The sequence below is a fragment of the Gymnogyps californianus genome, chromosome 4 (assembly GCF_018139145.2).
Source record: "Gymnogyps californianus isolate 813 chromosome 4, ASM1813914v2, whole genome shotgun sequence".
Lineage (NCBI taxonomy): Eukaryota > Metazoa > Chordata > Aves > Accipitriformes > Cathartidae > Gymnogyps > Gymnogyps californianus.
In genome coordinates, this window is record NC_059474.1 from 36,996,590 (window position 1) to 37,018,259 (window position 21,670).

General features: G+C 39.9%; 1 protein-coding gene across 2 annotated transcripts in view; it reads right to left on the minus strand.

The window, feature by feature from the left end:
- STOX2 (storkhead box 2) overlaps window positions 1-21,670 on the minus strand; it is a 144,894-nt gene that overhangs the window by 10,770 nt on the left and 112,454 nt on the right. For both annotated transcript variants that reach the window (XM_050895825.1, XM_050895826.1), the window contains exon 2: window positions 4,058-4,210. In XM_050895825.1, the coding sequence (XP_050751782.1) occupies window positions 4,058-4,210 (153 nt within the window). The remainder of the gene's footprint in view (window positions 1-4,057; window positions 4,211-21,670) is intronic.

Sequence of the window (21,670 nt, forward strand, 5' to 3'; positions counted from 1 at the left end):
TGTGGTTCACTAAGCCAGCAGTGACGATGGCAGATGCAGATCTTCAGAGCTCAGCACTGCCAGCTAATGCTAGCTATGGGTTTTCTTCAGATCTCTTTCAGGTACTTACAAAAGCAGAAACAGACCCAAAGTTGAATTAGGCTTTCCTGCGTGGTGGACAGGAGCAATGACACTACTCTGGCTCCCACTGTTGCTATTTTAAATATAGATTTCCTGGCTTTCTCAAGACTTTTCTCTTTACAGCAACCTGCCCACATCATGCCTATATGTAACCTACCCCACTGCATTCAGAAGTCTCCTTATGGTCTCCCTTCCTCCATTAAATAGGAACAAGTGGAAAAAAACCAGTAGTTTAGAGACTCTAGCATATAAAATATTGCATGACAGCAGTGGTGTTATTTAAGATTATGTAGTAGTTTAATAATTCAAAAGCAGAAACTGTCTGGACACTGAATCATCAGACATGTACATTTTCTGCATCTCAAGAGAGTCTAGTATGCCATCCACTGAGCTTCCAGACAGAAGATTATGTCGTGTTTGCTGCTCACAAAGAACACTGACCTAGAGTGAACTCAGTTAATGTAAGACACTTATTTTAAGTGCTACATATACATTTCACATATTTAAAGAGTGAACAGTTATGAAGGTGAACATCAGAGGAATTTGCCAGCTTTCAGAAAACTGTTTGCTTCAGAAGCAACCTAGACCAATACATACGTATTTCCTACACTGAAATTTTGAACACCTTAAAATGATTTTAATAAGTACGTGAACAAAATTGGGGAAAAAAAAAAAAAGAAGAAAAAATTCCTTACTAAAGGCAGCATAGACTAAGGCTTGATGTTTTCTTCAGCCAGGTTCATACAGATAAGAGGGTCTGGCTGCCAAACACAGGAACAGAGGTTACATTCTTAGCTCCTTATACTGGATTTCAAAGATTTACATTTAATGTATGGGATTTAAACCATGGTCAATAAATTATAAAGTAGCGTTGTACAAACATCTCATTGTTTAATTCTAAGTTAGAATAATGGGAGCATGTGCAGCAGGAGCCCTCTTGCTTTTTTAAAAACCTGACAAACAACAAAAGTCACAAATAAGATGTGCATTATCATTACAAACTTTTTCAATAAAATAAATTCATGAAAAATGCATCTGAAGTAGTATTTAAATGGTGTTAAATCTGCTAAAATGATTTTCTCCTGAGCTGATGCTAAGGCTTAACAAGGGATAAAAGAAATACTCTGATTGGCTCATGAAATACTAGTTAAGGATGTGGAGTGGTTGCTATGTGATGTTATAAATAATTAGCATACCTTATTTCAGATAGAGCCATGGCCCAGATTTATGCCTGCACAATGGCTCAGCAAACTAGAGGGCTAGACTACAACTGTAAGATCCGGCACTGAGGAAAGAGGTTTATTATTCTTAGGCAGTTTGAGAATAGCATCTGGGGTCTTAGGAAATTTATACATGCCATGAAACACACTGAAGCATCTGTTCATTAAAACACAAACAACACAGGCAGACAAGTGCTGCTACAGGGTGAGATACAGAGAGGTTACGTGACAATGACAGATACATGTACACTGGTAATGCTCTCCTCTCTCTCAGAGCATCAGCACCTAATTAGGAAAAATAAACTATCAGAATATGGGAGGACATCAGATATTTTAAAATAGCCACAGTGAATAAAAGGGCTCAAAAAGCCACAGCTGATTTATGAGACAGTTTGGGCAGACAAGTGAAAAATATCGCTCAGCACAAGGAGAGGTTCTGTTTATTGGAAAGGACAAAATTTTTGGATAATCCTCATACATGGATTGGACAACAAAGGGTGGGTTTCTGCCCCCCCCCCCCCCCCCCAATAATTTTCTTTACATGTTGGGAAGTGAGGTAGGAAAAACAAGGCTCTCCTTTTTTTAATCTCAGACTTGAGAAATGCACATGTTTATGGCTAGTGGAAAAAAAAAAAAGAGGCAGCAGGAGACCGTGTGCTAACTTGCCTCAGGCTTCTTCTGAGCAGAATCTACAAAATAATCCAGCCTGTTGAATTATTTTTGATGTATGATTCTGTCTAGCAAGAATAGCACAACACACCGAGTCAACTGATAATCATGCTCCCAGGAAACCCAAGGGATGCCACCAATAAATTAGCATTTCCACCATGCAATAATGTTTATATAAAAATATTGATAGAATCATTGGAAAAATACTTGCAATCTATGGAACTCTTCTAGTACATAGCTATATAGAAAATGTGACTTGAAAAAAAAACATCAAAATGAATTAAACTGGAATTACAATTGTGAACTTTGCCTTCTTTGCATTCTATCCCTTACAACTTTTATCACTATTTTCAAAATCAGCCAAGTATACCGAAAAAAATCCCTGATAAACAAAACCACAAATTGGGACAGAAAGCTAGTATTTACAAAATATACTTGCAGTAATTTTTTCCAAAGTGCAATTACTAAATGTCAGACAGAATTGTTTATTGCAAACACAGCTCTCAATCCAGAATTATATTTTAAAATCTCGGAACTTAGTACCAGTTACAGCAAAAGCCATGTAACCTTCAAGGCTTTAAGTAACTCTTGCTCTGAAATGTAAACAAGAAAATTCAAGACATCAAAATACGGCTATGGTTAGGCTGCCTAGATGAAGCAGATGCATCAGTAGTTTTCCTACTGAAGCATTTTTAATTAGCTACTTTTTACAGCTGTAAAAGAGGTAGAATACAGAAGTTTCTCAACTAGTTTAGAGAATTGTAAACTCAGGCACAGAACAGTTAAACATCTTGACCAGGATCATCCAAAGCACAAGTGAAAACGTTGTGCTCTCCTGAGCAGTAAACCTCTGCCCAATGCTTTTACACCACACTCTTAGATGTCTCTACAAGATGCATTTTGCACGATTCACCATCTCCAGATACAGACTGCCAGTAGGGAAGCAGCATATTCAAGAGTACATTCTTAATACAGATTTCCTTTTTCTGATCTTACAGTATCTTTAATCTAAGACATTTTCATTTTACCATTTAATAAATATTATCAAATGCTGAGAAGAATACCTTCTGAACAGTACCCCAGCATTTATGAACACAGCAAGTGTATCTATGGCTCTCCAAACCTTTTAGTCATGGAGAGAGTTGTCAAGTTAAAAAAAAAAAATGGTTTTTCAAGCAAGGGCAATACAGAAGCAAAAGCCAGAACTGTGTCCAACAAGGGTCTGAAAACCCCTGTAAACCAGGCTGACAACCTCCTTTCATTTTAAATATAACCTCTCCCTGAAGCAGGCACATCATCATCATTGGACTCCATTACTTGCATCAGGCCACACCAGTTTTGAGAGCCTGTCCTAGGTGGAGGAAGACACGCAGTATGTGGGAAACCTGCTCTTTAAGAGAGAATGCTCTACACAGAGACCTCCATGAGGTTATCTCTATGGAGATTGGACAATGACACTTGAATTGGTTGAATGATGTCAACAGAGCTCTTAGGAGTTAGCTTAAAACTGGCTTGAAAGCCACAAGGTGGAATAAGTCTGCTCTGGCTACGACACACGCTTTGTTCTCTGTAACTACTAAAGTAGTCCTAAACTCTTTTGACTATGATAATAAAGAAGGTTATTTTGTGAGAAAAATCACAAACAAGCTTATTCTGATACCAGTCTGAAAAAAGAAACAAGCCAATGCAGTTTGCTGTTTAGTACCTCAAGTAATTTTTAATATTTACATAAAGTCAGGAATTAACCCTGCAAAATGCATCTCACATGAATGGCCCTGTCAAAAAGAACTCAACTCTCTGTATGTTTAAGAATAAAGAAAAGGTTATAAGATTAGGACCCAAAGCCTCCTTTTACTTTTGGGTAGCATCTCAGGATTAATCAATATTCCCATGCAGAAGAGTGAAGAAAAACAGACTACCAAACACTGAAACTCCCCCTTTTAAGGAAGGCAAAAAGATAAGCAACCTTTTGGGCAGGGATTGGGGATTCAACTGCCCTTTTACAGACATGCGCCCATCTGACCAATGATTTATTAATGTCCAGTTACCTGGGAAGCAGGTTGTTAGGTGCTCCATTAGTGCTTCTTGTGTGACTTGTTTTCGGGCAGAGTTCATTGCTGAGATGGCCAGGCAAAGGATTTCCCCAAGTGGAATAAACTGTGACTGACTGATGGGAGACATGCTGATGGGTGATACATCACCTGTAAAAAGACAACAGATGTGCAGTGAAGCATTTTGTTGAAAAATCTGCTCATAGAACAAGGATGTAGAGATACAATCGGAGAAGATTCGCACAGCGCTGTAGTCTTTGTACTGAGCTGGGGATAAAACTCTTACAATGGAGAACCATCCAACAGCTTATTTCAAAACTTAGACATGGTGAACTTCGGAAAATGGGAGATATACACTATGCAGACATAGTTTTTCTCAAAGGGTGCAACAGACAGATTCAGAAAAATGCCAACAAATTAGCACTTACAGTTGCAAAACCTCATGCTTGGATATCCTACTAGATAACTGCACAATCAAAATAGTTGCATGTATTTCTCTGGACATAAAAGGGGAGATTTCACTCCCCTTTCAAAGGCTAGTGGTATGGATCACCCACCATTTCCACTTGATAGAATATTTTTTCTTAATAGTAACAAAGATCAGAAAAAAATGTTGCTAAGTTAATGAACAACTTCTTCACTCAGCTGATAAAGCACAGAACACTCTTTACAGGCACAAAAGCATCAAACACCTTAAGACTGATACCCTGAATAAATCTCTCCTAGATCTACATGTCAAATGTCTTTGTACGGACTACATATTTTTTAGAAGAGAAGTTTTGATGGTTCCAGGATGGCCTGAAAATTAACTTGGTTGTAACTTTTCTCATGTTGTCTTTAAAAATAATTCATTAACTCATACTTAAAAAAATCACTGAAAGATCTTCAAAATGAAAGTTATAGGAGAAATTATGATTTGATAATACTAGCATGACTACACGAATACACATATACATGTGCATTTTAACATACTTTATATAAATACAGAAACGCTTTTAGATTCTGCTCTGTACCTCCTCTTGAAGTGGCAACGGTTCCCCAGTGATCTCAAATAGAGGGAAGCAGCAGGCTAAAAGATTTCCTTTGCCAGTGGAAAAGGAATAATAAAGAGTAACAGACAGAACAACGGGTGCTTGACTACGAATCCTTTTCTGGCCACAGGTCAGTCAACAGCCAGGGATTAAGGTTTACCTAAATGGCTCTGAAATCTCAGGAAAATCACCCTATTTCTATTGTCACAGAGCAATACCTTGTGATCAAATCAGGAATCAAATTACTGGAAATTAATTCAAATTCAAACTTTCCTCCACAATTTAGAGGATCTAATATTTGCCCTATTAATTCTATATTCCTATTATGTCTACTAAACAGGAACAGCAGTTTCTAAAACTGATTATCAAAATGCATTTAATCTTGCATTATACTCAGCACTTTGGAAGAAAAAAAGAATTGGTGGGAGTAGCAAATTGCATAACTGCTTCAGTGAGACTTATGAGCAACATTTTTCAATACACCAGCTCTGCAATCTGTTGTACAACAGTGACACACATTACCCAAGACACAACAATGATTTAAAATACACATTTGTGCTATGCTGTCTCCTGATTGCTTCTGCTTAATCAGGCCTGACCAGATCAATGCCGCAATCCCAACACAGCAGCATTCCTCCAGCTTCAACACAGTGTACCCCAAGATCCTCCTCATTCTTATCTGACCACAGAGTGACGACCTTAAAATATAACCTTTTCTGGACATTTTTTATTCATATACACCTGAAAAGTTCCTGCCACATGCTTTACAGACAATGGCAATCAAGAAGATCATAGGCAGCTTACAGGGAAACGTGAGAGATATGCTTTCACATGACCTGGGAGCAAACACCATTTGTCCCCTCATCTGAGAATGGATAAAGGACATCACAGTTGTTATATTTACTAATAATTATACCTGCTGTCAGCTTAAACTTGTTCATAGACGAATCTTTGTAATCGGACACTTAAGTTTACCAACTTTGATCAATAGTCACCATGCACTTTGTGTAGGGGATCAGTTTATTTAATGATTAGTTTCATGTCTAAAAAGCATCAGAATTATGATAAGAATTAGGCAGATTTAGCTAAGCAATTTAAGAAATTACCATCTTTCACACAGAGGTTATCTGTGTCATGGGTATCCTTGTGAGCACTACTAAGTTCAGCTCAGTGCAATGTCAAACAGATTGGCATATATTGCCCTCATTTGAGGTTTAACATTATAGGTTCAAATGGGCTCTGTGGGTAGCTTTAAGGGCATCCAGGTGAAGGGCAGTAACTTCCTGAATTGATTTATCTAGATCATCAAAGACCTGGCAATTTCTTAAATCAAAGCACCATGGCAAGCATATCCCTGTGCCTACTCCCAGCCATGTACTCACACTGCCACCTACGCAGGCTCCAGGATGGGAGAGCGGGAGGAAGACCTCTTTCTTTCCCTTACACCCGGACCGATCCACTCACAGCTAACTAGAACGATATTTAGGATGTAAGGAATGGGCCTTAATACCATCATCAGCTTTCTGAAGTGGGAAAGGGACCTGGGGAGGGTTATACATGAAGCCTAGCAAGTGCTGCTAATTTATGTAGGTTTGTTCTGCAGCCTCCCAGCTGCCCCCAGAGAGATGCTTGGACAAGAACTCAAACCAGTTACTCTGCTCACCTCCGGGAGCAGCCCATCCCTCTCCCCTGAATGCCAAGAGCCTACAGAGATCCACCTCTGGGATCACTCCCAGTCGGGACTTGTTAACTTAAAACTGGCTAAGTACAAGTTAAGAAATAATAAAGTTTGCCTGGATTTTAGTAACCTTGCACTTTGCACAACCTTTCCTTTCAAAGCAGACCTCTAGCATGGAATTGCTTTTCTAGGTTAGTGTGCAGAAAACATTCGGTCTGCATATTTGACCCCTGCCAGTTGGGCTCTTGTCAACAGGAACAAGCCAAAAGGATCCACTGAAATGCTAACTATACTTCACATAACTCATCAATATAAAACATTCAGTATCAGTTCCTTAACATTAACACAATCTCTAGCAAAGCATGCTATAGTTAGTATGCCAGGGTAACATACATCCTGCTTGCAAATATTTGGGAGCTTAACAACCATTTAATTAACTATAAAGACTACTATAATCATCCATAAAATCATAATTTAAAAGGCTTTAAATGCAATAGAAATGGCCAAACATTGGTTTATGTTAGAGCCTTTCTTTCTGTGTTGTAAGGGACTACTGCCAGTTAAGCCTTATTCTTTTCCACTGAGTGCTTTTCAACCTTCTTCATTATGACAAGGGAACTCTTGTTTCACCTCTGTTGTGCCAGAATTACCTCCACAGCTTGTTGTCCATAACTGTCTGCTGGAGATAATTACTGGCTCTTGGTTTAAAAAGGCTAGCACACATCTGTAAAACTTTGAGCAGACCTAGTGATAGAAAGCCAAAACCCCCTCACTCAGGGAGGCTCTAATTTGCCAAGTTTTATCTTAACTATCCTGTGGTTCTGGGAAATTACAAGCACTCTGTGGTTATAGTTAAGTCAACAAACTTCTCTGATGCACAACAACAGAAAATATCTTGTGTCTACAATTTAATACATTAACATCAATTACATGCATAAATACTGTTTAGCCTGTTGAACAGAAGGTTTACTACAACTTGTTTAGGAAAGATCTGCTTAAAAAAAAAAATCAAATATGCTTTTCCTAATTTTTTTTTTGAAGACCACATCACTTACATAAAACATCTAGCATATGGCTCCTGTTAGCTCTGACTGATGCTTGTCTCAAGCAGCTTTCTTTTGATATCAAATTACTATCCTTAACTTTCATATGTTTATGTTCCCAGTTAAATGAAAACTGGAGCTCAGAAAGCAGTTTTCACCAGCTGACTGCATGTTTTGTTTAAATATGATATATATATATAGTTTTAGCTCTGTTCCTGCAGTGTCTTTCCAAACTTTTCTCTAAAGAATTTAAAAAAAAAAAAAAGTTTTCCAGACTTCTTGTTTTAAGTGGCACTTAATTTTCAAAAATGTCTAAGCACATAACAAACAATGAATGGGATTTGTCCTCATTTATGCCTTGGCGATTCGTAGCACTGCCCTGTGGGAAAAAAATAATTGTTACTTAGAACAAAAGATTATGCAGCACATTAACACTTAGCTCTTACATAGCACATTTCTTCAGTGGATTTCAAAACATTCCAAAAAACTCGGTAACCATAACTATCCTTAACATACAGATGAGGAAGTGATGGTCTGTAACAGAGCTGGGAATGAAAATTCACACATCCTGAACCCATACCAGCCAGAACCTTTCCCGTGCCAGCTTATCTATTGTCTCTGTTCTCTGAAAGTCTGGGTACCACCATCTTGGGAGAAAATGAGGTAGACTACATTCTGCACCATGTATCAGCAATTAAACTATCAACTACGTACTGATGACAGAATTTTATTAGTGATTCTGCTGCTGGAAAGAAGTGACCTGGAAGTCAAACTCGCTGTCTCATGAAGTTTGCATGAAGATTGTTTGAAAAATCACCTCTTGACTTATAAATGGAATCAATTCAGTACAGCCATTGTGAAGGAAAATTAAGGAAATTACAGTGCAAAGCCACACTATATTAGAATTTATACACACTATTTCCCTGTAATGTGGAATAGACCCTCTGATTACACTCTGTATCCTGTAAAATATAGGAAGCCAAAGCCCAGTTTCTCTTCTCCATCCAGCCTCTCAACACCTTTTTAAAGTGTTTCCTACAGATCAAGACAAACTTTAAACATGATTTTTAGCCTGGTTTCCACAGGAAATGAGGCTTGTACAATCACAGTCTGTGTGTGTGCATGTGCCAGAGAGGTCGAGCCTTACTAGACAACAGAGATTCTAAACCGACTGTTTCCTATGCATGCTCCATCTGCACAGAGCTTCAGGCATAGCCACCTCCCACTAGACAGGAGAGAATCCAGTCAAAAAACACTTGTCAAGGGAAATCTGACTTCACTACTTTTGCTGCTTACAGAACTACGTTATTAATCAGAAAACATCAAACTAGAGTACAGTAACTTCATGGCACCTCATGATTATAGTGGTGATTGCAACAGAAATCCCCTACAAAAATTTTTTTGCCAACAGCTTGTTCTGGTCAACACTCACCTATGATTTCACTCTGGGAAGAACTACAGAAAGGTCCTTTTCAAACAAAAGGTAGCTAACAAAACCAAAACTACTGGTAATGGGCAAAAAGAGGGCTCTTCAGCCTAGAATATTATCACTTTTTTTCAAGAATACCGTAAGTGAAAAGCCTCTTCTAGAAAAAGCACATTTTCAGATTTACTTAAAGAAGGGACAGATGCTGAAGAAGTTACATGTCTGGCCTGGGTTCCACGTTACTCCTTTTTCCCCCAAACCCCAACGTGACTGAATCACTCTAATTATAGAGTACTTACATAGATGTAGCAAACAAAACCTTTCTTATGTGAACTCACAACAATGATATATAATTGCCATTTTAAGCCAGACAATGTTTCCATCTGATTAAACAACAGGAGGGAACAGGAAGAATATGCAGGTTTCTGTGGTACTACCCAGATTACTCTGAAATACCTTGGATCTGCACTAGCACACTAATACAGAAAAGAACACATTTTACTGGCAAAATCTGAAATAAAGAAAATTAGAAGGTGTATTGCTTGCGCTGTTCTCAGCCATAGCTAAATCCTCCTTTTAAATCACATTTCCTGGAGCGTTTTATGAACAAAGCTGCAGGTTGTGTTTACTAGACAGTTACACATATCAGAGGACTGATAACAATAAGAAAAAAATACATTAAAGATTTGTCCATTTACTCCTGTTTAAGAGCAGCTTAAACAAAGGCTCAACAAATGCAGTAACACACATTTGCTAACCAGCAAGCTCCTTCTGCACCTCTGAAATGCATGCACACCAAAACATACCTTCCCTTGCAGACACAGATCATGAATGCTTCAAGAATGTGACCTGGCAATGTGACCACTCCAATTCTAGCCAGCCTGAAGAAAACACAGCAACCTTAGTAACGACTAACCATATGACAAACACTTGCCTCTGAACAAAGTCCTAGTCGCTTGCCAGTTATTAACTTCAACTATGTAAATTGATCTTTTTAATTGTTTGGACCCAGCTAAAATCATGATCTCCAGGTTCACCAAGTGGCACTAACTTTCAGAAACAGGTGCTAAATTGTCCACAGCCAGCAGACTTGTCTTACATGCATTCATCCTGTGTATTTCCTGTGATTTAAATCTCCTTTTCTCTGTTCATGTCCTGTGGCCAGCTGCCTCCTGATCCAAAGTGATATCCCAGCACGTGTTACAACTGTGATCATAAAAAGTTTCTGCTGGAGCAAGGAACTTTCCCAGAGGATTCAGTTGAGGAGATTTTGGTGGTGTTGCTTATCCTGGGAAGAAGGAGGGTGGGACTGTGTTTTTTTTAATATATTGTGTGCTTTAGAATGTGTTTCCTCAAACAGTATTTTTCAAATGCATCTTTTAATAAACGTCCATGTCTATATTCCTGGCACACAATATGTTAAAAAAGGGGGACTTACCTGAACCCCTATGGTCTGGTTCCATGCTCCAGTACAGTATCCAGAGTAGCTGTGATGTAACAACAATGTGCATATTGGGGCTTTATATCACTGTGGAAGCTGGCTGGCTGCAGCATAGGTCAGTGCCACAGGACCTGAAAGAAGAAAAACAAAGCATGCTTTTAGGCAGTAATATGCTGAACACCCACCTCTTAAAGCAAGAAACAGGGGCTTCCATAAAATAAAAAATGATGCAGTATCTATGCAGGTCCACTGAAAGGAATGCTATTTCACACAATTCTCACATAAGCACGATAAATAAATGGTTAAGAAATGACAGGGGAGGTGGAGGTAATGAATCTAAAAGGGACTACAAATATAACTCCCACACAGTGTTTTGAAAACATCTCTCTCCTTTTGCCCTATTTCCATGGAATGGCTGGAATCACGTTCTGACACCACCCCCTGTTCCGAAGGCACTCACAGTCTTTGCAAAGCACCTCTCCACTGCAGTGCCTCAGGATTCTGCAGTGTCACTCCTCTTCTCCCTGGCTCTCTGCAAAGTGAAGTCATAGGAATGGATCAGCCAACCTGACTTCTCACTACCCTGCCCAGAATCCTTTGTGAACTGAAATGAGTCATCGCTCTGAAAAAATCCACGGCGCAACGTTCCAGGTTTCTCCCTACGTCTGCACTGGCTTCTTTGTCTTTGAAAAGAAGTGCCTCTGCTTCTGGAACGGTGCCCAGCTGCATTGTACAGGATAACAAGCCAGCCTCCTCATTAAGTGGACAAGAAAGCTATTTACATGCATTAGCAAAGACAAGTTAAAGCTTTAACTCTCTAGTCAAGACAAAAAATTTACCCCTAACATATCTTCCTGATGTAATACACAACCCCCAATACATAAAAACACAAATGCACAGACATACACGCGCGCGCGCACACACACTTACACAGAGTAATATTTTCTTAAATTATTCACTATTTACCATGACACTTACCAGTTTTCACTCTATTGATTAAAAAGAAAGATTTACTCCTCTGTCAGTCCTGAAGAATGCTGCAGACCTGCACATAACAAACAGCTCTGCTGTACACCGGATTAAAGTTGTACTGCTGCAAACTGTTTATCAAAAAATTAGAAGCAGTGGACAAGTTCTTGCAAGCTCATTTTTCATCATCCCATTCACCATTTGGGCTCACAACAAAGTGAGCCCTGAAACCACGCCAGACAGAAAATGTCAAACTGCTCCAAGTGCTGAGAGCCAGCGGAGCTGCTTCAGCTTCTGCTGCTACTGACAAAGAAGGTAATGCTCAGAACGAGGTCACTGTGTCAGGATCTCACTCCCAGTGCTAGGTTTTCCTTTGCTTGGTGAGGATATGCTAAGCTAAAGCATCAGGAAAACACAGAAGAAGAGGTAGGAATAGTGTGTGATAAGACAGATGCTGCTGTTTTGGAGAAACATTTGTAGTTGTTTGGGGATTTTCTTTTAAGAGAAGGAAACATTTAAAATTGTCTTTACTGCAAAAGAACTATTTCTAGTCGTGGTCTAGCCGTCAAAAGACGACCGATATGCAGAAACAGAGGGGCAAACAAAAAAAAGGAGTGCTGCCATGAGGCACTTCTTTAAAGGTTTCTGTATCCTAAGCACTCTGAAATAGTTTGAAGCATAGTAGGCACATAATCCATAAAATCCTGAAACACAGCACTTCAGGACTCACCTCTGCTGTGCTGGAATAGGCAGTTCTCTTAGGTTCTCCCCTAAATGAACACACCAGGTGTTTAGGACTGAATGAAATACAAAGGTCACCACCTCCCTATGTTGCAAGCCCTAGCCTTACAACTACCGTGACAGTGGAAGAGTCAAACCCAGCCTAAAATAGGTCTACGTAAGTCTTTCAAGAGGACAAGTAAATAGCTGGGTTACACAACTAACAAACATCACTTTTGTTTACAGGTCTATGGCAATCGTTATGCAGCAAAGCCGTATTACAAACAGGCTACTTCACAAGTGTAAGCTAAGCTGCGTGCTTTGCTACACCTGTAGTTACACAGTAGCCAAGATCTCAACGTTAAAAGCTGGGCTTTTGCTATACACACAGTCATCAATTTCTGTGTTCCCTGAAAGGCCTCATTCCAGGAAATCTTCCTTCAACTTTACAGGAGTTTTGGCTTCCCTGGGGCTGCAGGATCAGCCGCAAAGCCTCTAATGAATCCAACTTGGCATTTGCAATGTTTGGGTCCCCCAGGATCATCCTGCGGAAACTCTGGTTGTTTGTCTGCTAAGCCCACACCCACTTTACAGCAACGAAACTCATTCCAAGAAGAAAAATTTCTGTGGGCTTAGAAGTGAATTACAACAGGCACCTACAGAAAGAAAAAACGACAGCTCCAATCTGCTTTTCCTTTGCACCAGACAACATTCATGCAAAGCTAAATAGCTGATCTTGTGTGTGCAGTACTGTTTTCACACATATGCACAAGTTCTTGCAGCAGTAGTCACACTACTATCACCAAAGTTAAAATATTGGCAGAAGAAAGATAAAGGTAATACCACAACCCAAATACCCTTTCTCTCTAACAAATTTCTCTAGCACTTGAACCCAAATTACATACTCAGGACCAGCTTGAATATGAACAGACTAATACAACCGCAAGCTCTTTGAGTGAGACAATTCCTCTTGCACATGTGACACCCTAGAGACACCTAGAATGCACTGAGCATGCACGTGTATCTAGGGTGCACATACATCTCGTGTGCACATGCACTTAGGCATGCCTTTACTCAAATTCATCAGCTCACAGCACCATTGCACAGCCCTTTAATCAGTATTAAGAACAGCAAGAAGTGCCTGATACCTCACGCATGGCAGAGAGCAAAAGTGAAAGGAGAGACCAGCAGTGGGGAAAACGTAAATGAGAACATTTAGAAGAGCTGAAGTTGAGGGATAAACCAGTGCTGCCATCATCAGTGATGTTACTGCAGCGTGACCTCACAGGAGGAAGGCCCAGCCAAAATACTACATGCACTTCCCAATCAAGGCAGCTACTCTGTTCCTTGATCTCACATCTCCCCCCAGCACATGACAGAAGTTGGTACTGAAACAAAAGCTGCCTTACTGACAGTGTACTGCACGAATATACCATATACTTCTCTCTGTATAACTCCATGCATGCACGTGCATCCCAATAGACCAGTACCAAATACAGCGTAGCATGAGATCGATCTCCATCATACACTGAGAAAGCAGATGATGTAAAGATCCCATTTTCTTCCTTTGCACATGCATTGTGTTGGAGTTGAACACAGACTCCTTTGTCAAACTCCACATGAGCTTGCACGCAACCTTGAGCCCTCCTGAGCCAGGGCCTGGGATTCCCTTGCTTTGCCACAGCCCCTTCACCATCACCAGAGGGAAACTCAAGAAGAGATAAGGAATATGCTCAAACGGGGGGGGGGCAGAGAACAAAAAAGATTAAAAAAGAACATCGCCAAAAGATGCCAAGAAGGTTGTCAAGAGCATGAGAAAATTCAGACTAACCTGTACCAGTTTCAGTGGATCCCGACTTTCAGAGGCTAAAATCAGCCATCAGCACTCAGCATTCGTAGTCTGTAGCTGCAGAGACTATGGTCATCTACCATTATGATTACTTCTATAAGAACCAACTTCACAAAGCAGGAAGCACCCAAACACCGGACTGTGAACACAACCCATAAACCCTGTGGCCCCAGAAGAAACCACACTAAGGAACATCAGAAAGATACAAACTTACACTTACATTTCTTTAGGAAATCTCTTCATACTAAAAATTTTGGCATATTAGTGCTCCACTAATAACAACTTACTTGCAGTATGCTAAGTTCCACTTGGCTTACCTGAACAAATCTCCTGTTTCTTTAAGAAATCACTTAAGAAAACACAAGAGGGAACATGATCAGGGTATTAACTTCAGCAATATCCCAACAAGTAGTGCCCATCTGTTTTTGCGCTAATGTCGTCTAGGAGCTGAAATACTCTCTTTTTTTTCCCTCCTGCTGCTTACGCCCCAATGTATTTGCAGAGAACACACCTCCCCTCCTTCAGATCTCATTCCACTGGCTTTAAAAAAGGCACACTCTTAGTGTTCTTTCGTATGTCTGCCCCTCCTGTCCCTTTAATGTTTCTAGTGGACTTCTACATTTACTCTAACTTACATAACTTTCCTTTAAAAAGCAACAACCAGAATTCTGCACCATATTGTAGTGCTGCAGCTAACCTCTCACCTGCGTCAGGTACAAGGAAACTGAAATTTCCATACTTTTAGTGGAAATACCCTGCCCTATATATAAAAAGAACGAAACTTGCTTTTTTCACAGCTGTACTACATTGGTGGTTCACTGTCACCCCACAACTGAACAACCGGTTCCAGATATCTTTTTTTATGCTGCCTGCAACTAATGACTTTGAAGCAAACATTCCTGGGTTTGACTCCCAAGACCATGATCTTGCCCATTACACTTTAACAGCTCACTCTGTGGATATGATTAAGGATGTTCGACCATCCAATTCTTCTTATTTGTTATCCATCTTTTAAGCATCTCCACTTTATCACATGCTGAAGAGAGTCACAAAAACGAAAATGAAAAACAAACAATACTTTAAATGTTACCTAATGCAGAACAGAACCATAACCCCATGCCACACTTGCTAATACAACAACCCTGTAAACAGCATTTGAATAAACCCATCAAGTCTTAACAGGAAAAAAAAAAAGCAACCCACAAAACTATCTCCCCCAAAAGCCCAGTAGGTAAAACAATCGTCTTTTTAGAATTCGACTACTAAAAGAAGCTTCTTTAAATTATAGCTCACTAGAAAGTATGTGATATTTTAAACCATGCAGATGAATTCTCTAACACATTTTGTAGCTAGGACCATGGGACAGGAGGGGAGGAGGGTTTGGGTTTTTTTTTTTTTGCATAGAAACCTGTTACTATTAAATTAATTCGATTAATGTTAGAGCTATATTGTCATCGACCACACCATCACCCCACACCCTCAAAAACAAAGCCTGCCTGTTTTCTGGCAGCAAACAGTAAATGCAAGGAAAGATAGAAGCATTAAAAAAATCTGACACTAGAGGAGATTTGGCAAGAGAGAGTGAGCACATGAGAAACAAAAGGAAAAAAACGTACAATGATAAACCTAGATGTTTTCTTTCAGGGTGGAAATTTTATAAAGGCAGAGAAAAATATTCCTTTACAAACAATCCTGAAAGCACAGAACACAGCTGTTGAAACATAACAATCAGCCTGTCTTAGCCACATGTTCTTCACTATCCTCTTCAGTTTAGGCAGAATACATTTTCAGTGCAGCTGGGGATGCTGCAGCAAATATTCAGCAAGAGTCTCGTCAGCAGCTAAAATTCTTTAAAGGTGAAGGGATGATCAGCAATACAACCCATATTGTATTGGAGAGATAGTGCACCCTCTCTCATTTATATTGACTGCTGTAACTATGGAAGGATTTTCATCCCAAAGATGACACTGCGGTGGTTACAGCTTTTCAAATAGTGATGACTGGCAGATAACTTCAGGTTAAAATAAGAACCTGCAACACTGAACACAAGTCCCATGGTACTGCGGCAGACTTTAACAGCCCAGTTCTTCCTGGTTAGAAGAGAACTGACGAAAAGGCCAGGCATGGAATCAATTAAAATAGTGCCGAAGTGGTTTTAAAAAGAAAAGGTTAGACACTCCAAAGAGTTAGCAGTTGAGAGTCTACTGGGTCATAGTTTTCCCTGTGGTAGAAAGCAGAGTTTTCACTATGGATGGAGTACATCTAAGAAGATGTACTTTAATGCTTATGAAATCAAAATGTCTTACACCCTAATACATGAAGTAGCTATACTAGGATATTCTGCCCCTATGCTCTGCCTGCATGGGGTAGATGCAGTGGCCCCTGTTTCCCACAATGGCTCAAAATACTTTCAAATTCTGTCCTTTGGTCTCCCCTGCATGGCGATCAGCTGTGAGGATGGGAACACGAGAAAAGCCATGGCACAACAGTTCAGCAACTCACTAAATCTGCTGCCTCTCTCATGCTGGTCAAGCATCTTAGAGGAAGCATTAGAAAACCAACTACACACATTGCCACCAGTGCATACTGTATCTTAAAGGGAAATGCTCTTGTTTCAGACAGAAACAGTTCTTTTGAGATCCTCAAGGACTGGCAGGTTTTCATTTTTTCTCCCAATTAGCATGACTGTCAGCAAATGCAGCAATCAAAAACTACCTCCCCAAAAAAATGACAGTACCTGGAACCAGGGGTTCCTGCAATTAAACAACTCACTAAATTAAATATTTCCTCCTGTCCAATTCATGTGGGTTTTGCTTCTTACTTTTATTGAGCACTTGTTTTGTTACAGGAAGCAGTAAACCAAAACCTACAACAGGCATTTTACTACTATTACAAGAGTAACACATCCCTACCTCCTGCTCTTTTCTTTTTTAAGTGAAATTTCAGGAATCTGAAAATCTCCCTGTACATGAGCCATAAAACCGAACACAGTATCCAAAACAAGCAGGAAATTATCAATTTCACAGAGAGCGCTCTCTTGCGTGACTTCTTACATATCTCCTAATTTACAGTCTTGTGTTTAGACTTCTAATTACCAGCCCCCCACCCATCTAACACATTCTCCACTGACTCCAGCAATGTGCAGACCGTGCCCCTAAAAAAAGTATGAAACCTAACATATTTGAGCACAAATTTTTCAGTGTTCACTGCATTGCCTTACACTATGTTGCTGATGTCACTATTTTGCAGAATTGCTCAGCTGTTTTACTCAGCTGTCGCTAGTGCCTTCTGAAGTGCTCCTCAGTAGTCTTAATGAACCTGAACAACTGTGAACTGACAGATAGGGTTACTGCTTCATTATCCAGTCCATCCTTCAGATTTCTAATATAGCTATTAAAACCCAAACATTTGGTATTGATCCCTGCTGCACAGAACACTGTTAACCCTTTCCAGGGACCAGAACTGGCTGTTCTTTTTTCTCCTCTGTATTCTAAACTGAGCTTGACAGGACTTTTCTCTTGGACTTTCACCAAGCGTTTATAAAGCACTAGAGCATGGAAGAGTCCTTGTGCTCCCCAAGTGTCACTATGACCCAGTTTTCTGAAAGATGAAAGCACATAAGAATAGTTGTGTCTTTGCCCTCTTATTCAGTATAGAGACCTAAACTAGAATATCAAGACTAGATTCCTGAGACGATCTCAGGAGCTGATGATGATCTCAACTTACATTGAACTAAACCAAAAGGCTAGCAAAAGGAGAGATCTGGGATAATTTCTTGAACAAATTTGGCAAGTAACCACTAGACACAGAGAAAATCATATAACAAGATTTTGAGATCAAAGCATAGGGGATGTATAAATCCAAGCTCTGAATGACTACATTTTATGCCATAGCAAGATAACATTTTCTTAACAAACATTAAAACAACAACAACAAAAAGTCTTTCCTTATCTTGTCATTATGTTGTCATTCCTTATTCTGGACCATAAGAAAAAAGGGCTTAAAGTTACCACCACATTCTTTCAAGGAGCTTCACAGGCAGTACTTTAACTCACCCAGACCTTATGGGCCCAAGGGCACATGACTCCTATTTAGAAGGGTAAGAAGTGTCTCTGTCAGAGCTGGAGCTGGACAAGGCTCTCTACTTCAAAAGCATTTCAGATAATCAGTAAACACTGCATTGCACATGGTGAAGGGGATGGTGCATGCCCCTCTCCTCACCTGGCCACCCTCTTTGGGAGGCTGGAACTGCTGCACAGACCAGCCCTTGGAAACGCCTACAGGGGATGTAAGTAGCCCTAAGAGCATTTTTTGAAACCTCTGCTGTTCCTCCTGCCTGTTTGGTAGCTACAAGTTTTAGTCTTAAAGAGCTCATGTAGAGGCTACTTAAAGAAAAACCTAGGCTATAAAGATTGAATTAGCAGCAGCAGAAAATTGGGCAGAAAAACAAGAAACAATATAAGAAAAAACACAGGAAAGGTTAAAAGGAAATGTGAGGAAAAAGATGATTTTTGTTTGATTCCTAAAGCAGGCGATGCAGCATATGTGATGTTAATGATGAAAGAAGACTTGTTAAAAGAATCCAAATGCTTAGCAGGGCTAAACGGAAACAGGAATAATAACCAAATGGTAAGAAATAAAATTAGTACCTCCAGCTGTAGGAAGGCTGGGAAACTATAAGGGTCTATAGGATTGCTGGAATAAGCAAAGTGGGAACGGCTGAGTGTATCAGTGAAGAAAAAAGTGAACAAAAGGACAGTTGTTTTGTGAAGGCCGATCTGCATGTGCTCTGCATCCACTCGGTGCTTGCCTTTGTTTTGTTTTCTAGGCTGACCTTCACCCCATGCCACACAAAGGACTCAATGAAAGCCTCCGTTCAAAGTCTCAATTAAAAGCCTGAAAGAACAAACGCTGCAGCCCAAAGCCTGAGCCCAAGAGCCAATGACCCAGCAGAGGGAGCACCCCCGGCAGCTCAGGCATGAGCCAGAGCGCCTGGCTCTGGCCGAGGGAACCTGCATCTTACAGTGGCTTTGAATGAGCCCTGCCAGTGTTCGGAACAGGCAGAATAGCTAAAAAGAAACATCTAGCTTGCTCTCCAAAGGGTTGCCCCTAAGCTTTTATGATGAAAGATCAAAGCTAGGGGAAGGATGGGAGCTTACAGGACAGTAAAGAAAGTTGAAAGTAAATTAGTAGTGTGGATGCTAATAAGGCACACATGCAACATCACTCCACTCAGGGAGCATGCTAATGGTTTGGGCAGTTTGAACCAAAACATGTGAAAGCAGTTAAGCATGTCATCACCAATACTGTCTTTAGAAGTGTTCTGCTGCTTTATGAGGGGCTCTTCAAAACACAGATGCACATGTAGTTTCATAGAAAGAAGGTGTAATCCACAAGAACTTGAAAATGCGAGGCTGCCCAAGTGCATCCTGCATGCCAGGTGTGGTCTGCAGAGCCTCTGCATGAGGCTTGCCATTTTTTTCTTTAAATTGTGGTGTTTTATTTTAATTCTGGTACTACATTTAATTGAGGTATTGCAACGTAGATTTGTTACGCAGCATCCAGTTCGGTACACTCTCTGAATACAGTTTGGGGAACATCTGTGTAACAGGGATAAGATGGAAACTGACCTCAGGGCTTTGGTCTAAAAGACTAATTTACTGCCAGAATTATCTTGGTGTAATTATACCTATGTAAATCCCCATTTATTCTGGAATAAGAGCAGTTTTTTAACCTGATTTAGCTTATACAACTTCCAAAAGTTGTATCAATGGGAGCAGTTATACATGCATAATCCTGCTAAATTCCTCTGCATGACCTTTCATATCACGCATAAAAAAGTGAAAATTAAAAATGGAATAACCAATAGTAAAAATAAAATACTAATTTTATTAGAGGCAAGAATGTGTCTTCCTGTTGTTCAATCATATGCTCCCTAATGTATTCAAAAAGTAAATGTTAAAATAAAGGAATTACCCTTTTCTTTTACTAATATTTTTTCCTGGGTTCCGATAGCTTCACTCTTGAAGAGCAGATAACTATTGATATTTAGAGTTGCAAGCACTATTTCTCTAAAAACTTCCTGTTACGGTCAAAGGCAGAGATATTAAAGGAGCCAAATTTGGTTCCTATTGCCATATGTTCTAATAGTCACAGCTTGAGTTTCAAAACTGATGTAGATTTGCACTTCCCTTTATCTCCATTGAGTGCTGCTGTACTCTCAGTACTTCTGAAAATCAGGAGTTACTGAGGAGCTTAATTTTAGGCACTCATTTCTGGAACCTGGCATAAAAGCTCAGACTCAAACATGAAAAGAATCCATGCACATAAGCTATCTGGGAATATCTGAAAGTCTCAGACACAATGCCTAAAGTTATGCATCTCCTTCATACTACCATTTATAAAGAGCAGCCTAAAAGTCTACTTTAGGGCATAAAAGTTTGAATGCGATTTACACGTCTTTTGCCTTGCTCCTGACAAACTTTTTTTGATGGAAGTTTTGATGTAATTAGTGCTTCCAAGAAACGTTTTGGGTTTGCAAAACGATATTCTTAAGATGAAGAAAAGAGGGATACAGAGTAAGGAGTTCTTGGTTTTAGAGAAAATAATTCCAGCATTCAGAGTTATTTCCTCATGATATCTTTGGAGACTGGGGATGCAAAAGCCTTGTGTAACTTCCCCATGACGTTTTCCTCCTGATAACATAACTTCTTTCAAGAGCAGGAGTAACCTTGCCAAACATAATCACCACAAATTTTTCCCTCATACGCAGCCTCTGACTGTATCATTCATCACCTACGCAGACAGACATTATGCAAGCCTGTTTGCCAGATGCTGCTCCTTAGGAAGTGCTTGCAGAACACCAGAAGTACATAAACTCTCCCTCAGGCCTCCAGAGAGTGGGCCATCTCCTTCAACTATGGCTTCCACCAACAGTGAAGTCACAGAGCTGGCTTTGTGATATCACAGCATTCTCCATAGCAACAGCCTATGAGGTCACAAATAAAGGATTACCACTTTGCTGCAGGATTAAGGGAACTAAGAAGCTGGTCTGTCAGGAAGATGAGTTTTACTTCAAATAATGGGAATTAGGAGAATGCTGAAAATAAATGGGTTGTAAATTGTCGTTGTCTAGCATGCACCCTTTTTTCAATAATACTGTAAAGTAAGATATCGCTTTCTTTGACAGCTCCCAAGTAACTGAGTGAACTGCAGGCTGCCTCTTGAGCTATTACATGGGAGATGAATCCTGAAAGAACTTCCGTATCTTTTGACTCCTCAGTCATTTGATTTTGCAAGTGCAGACAGCAGTCAGACCACTCTCCCCAAATTGTCTGCTGGTTAGTTTATTCACAGATGTTCAAAGCTAGCAGTAAGTTCCAGAAAGGGACCAAAAAAAGAAATAGAAAAGGAAGTCTGGAAACATCTTGCCTTAGCCCACCTTACTTTTTAG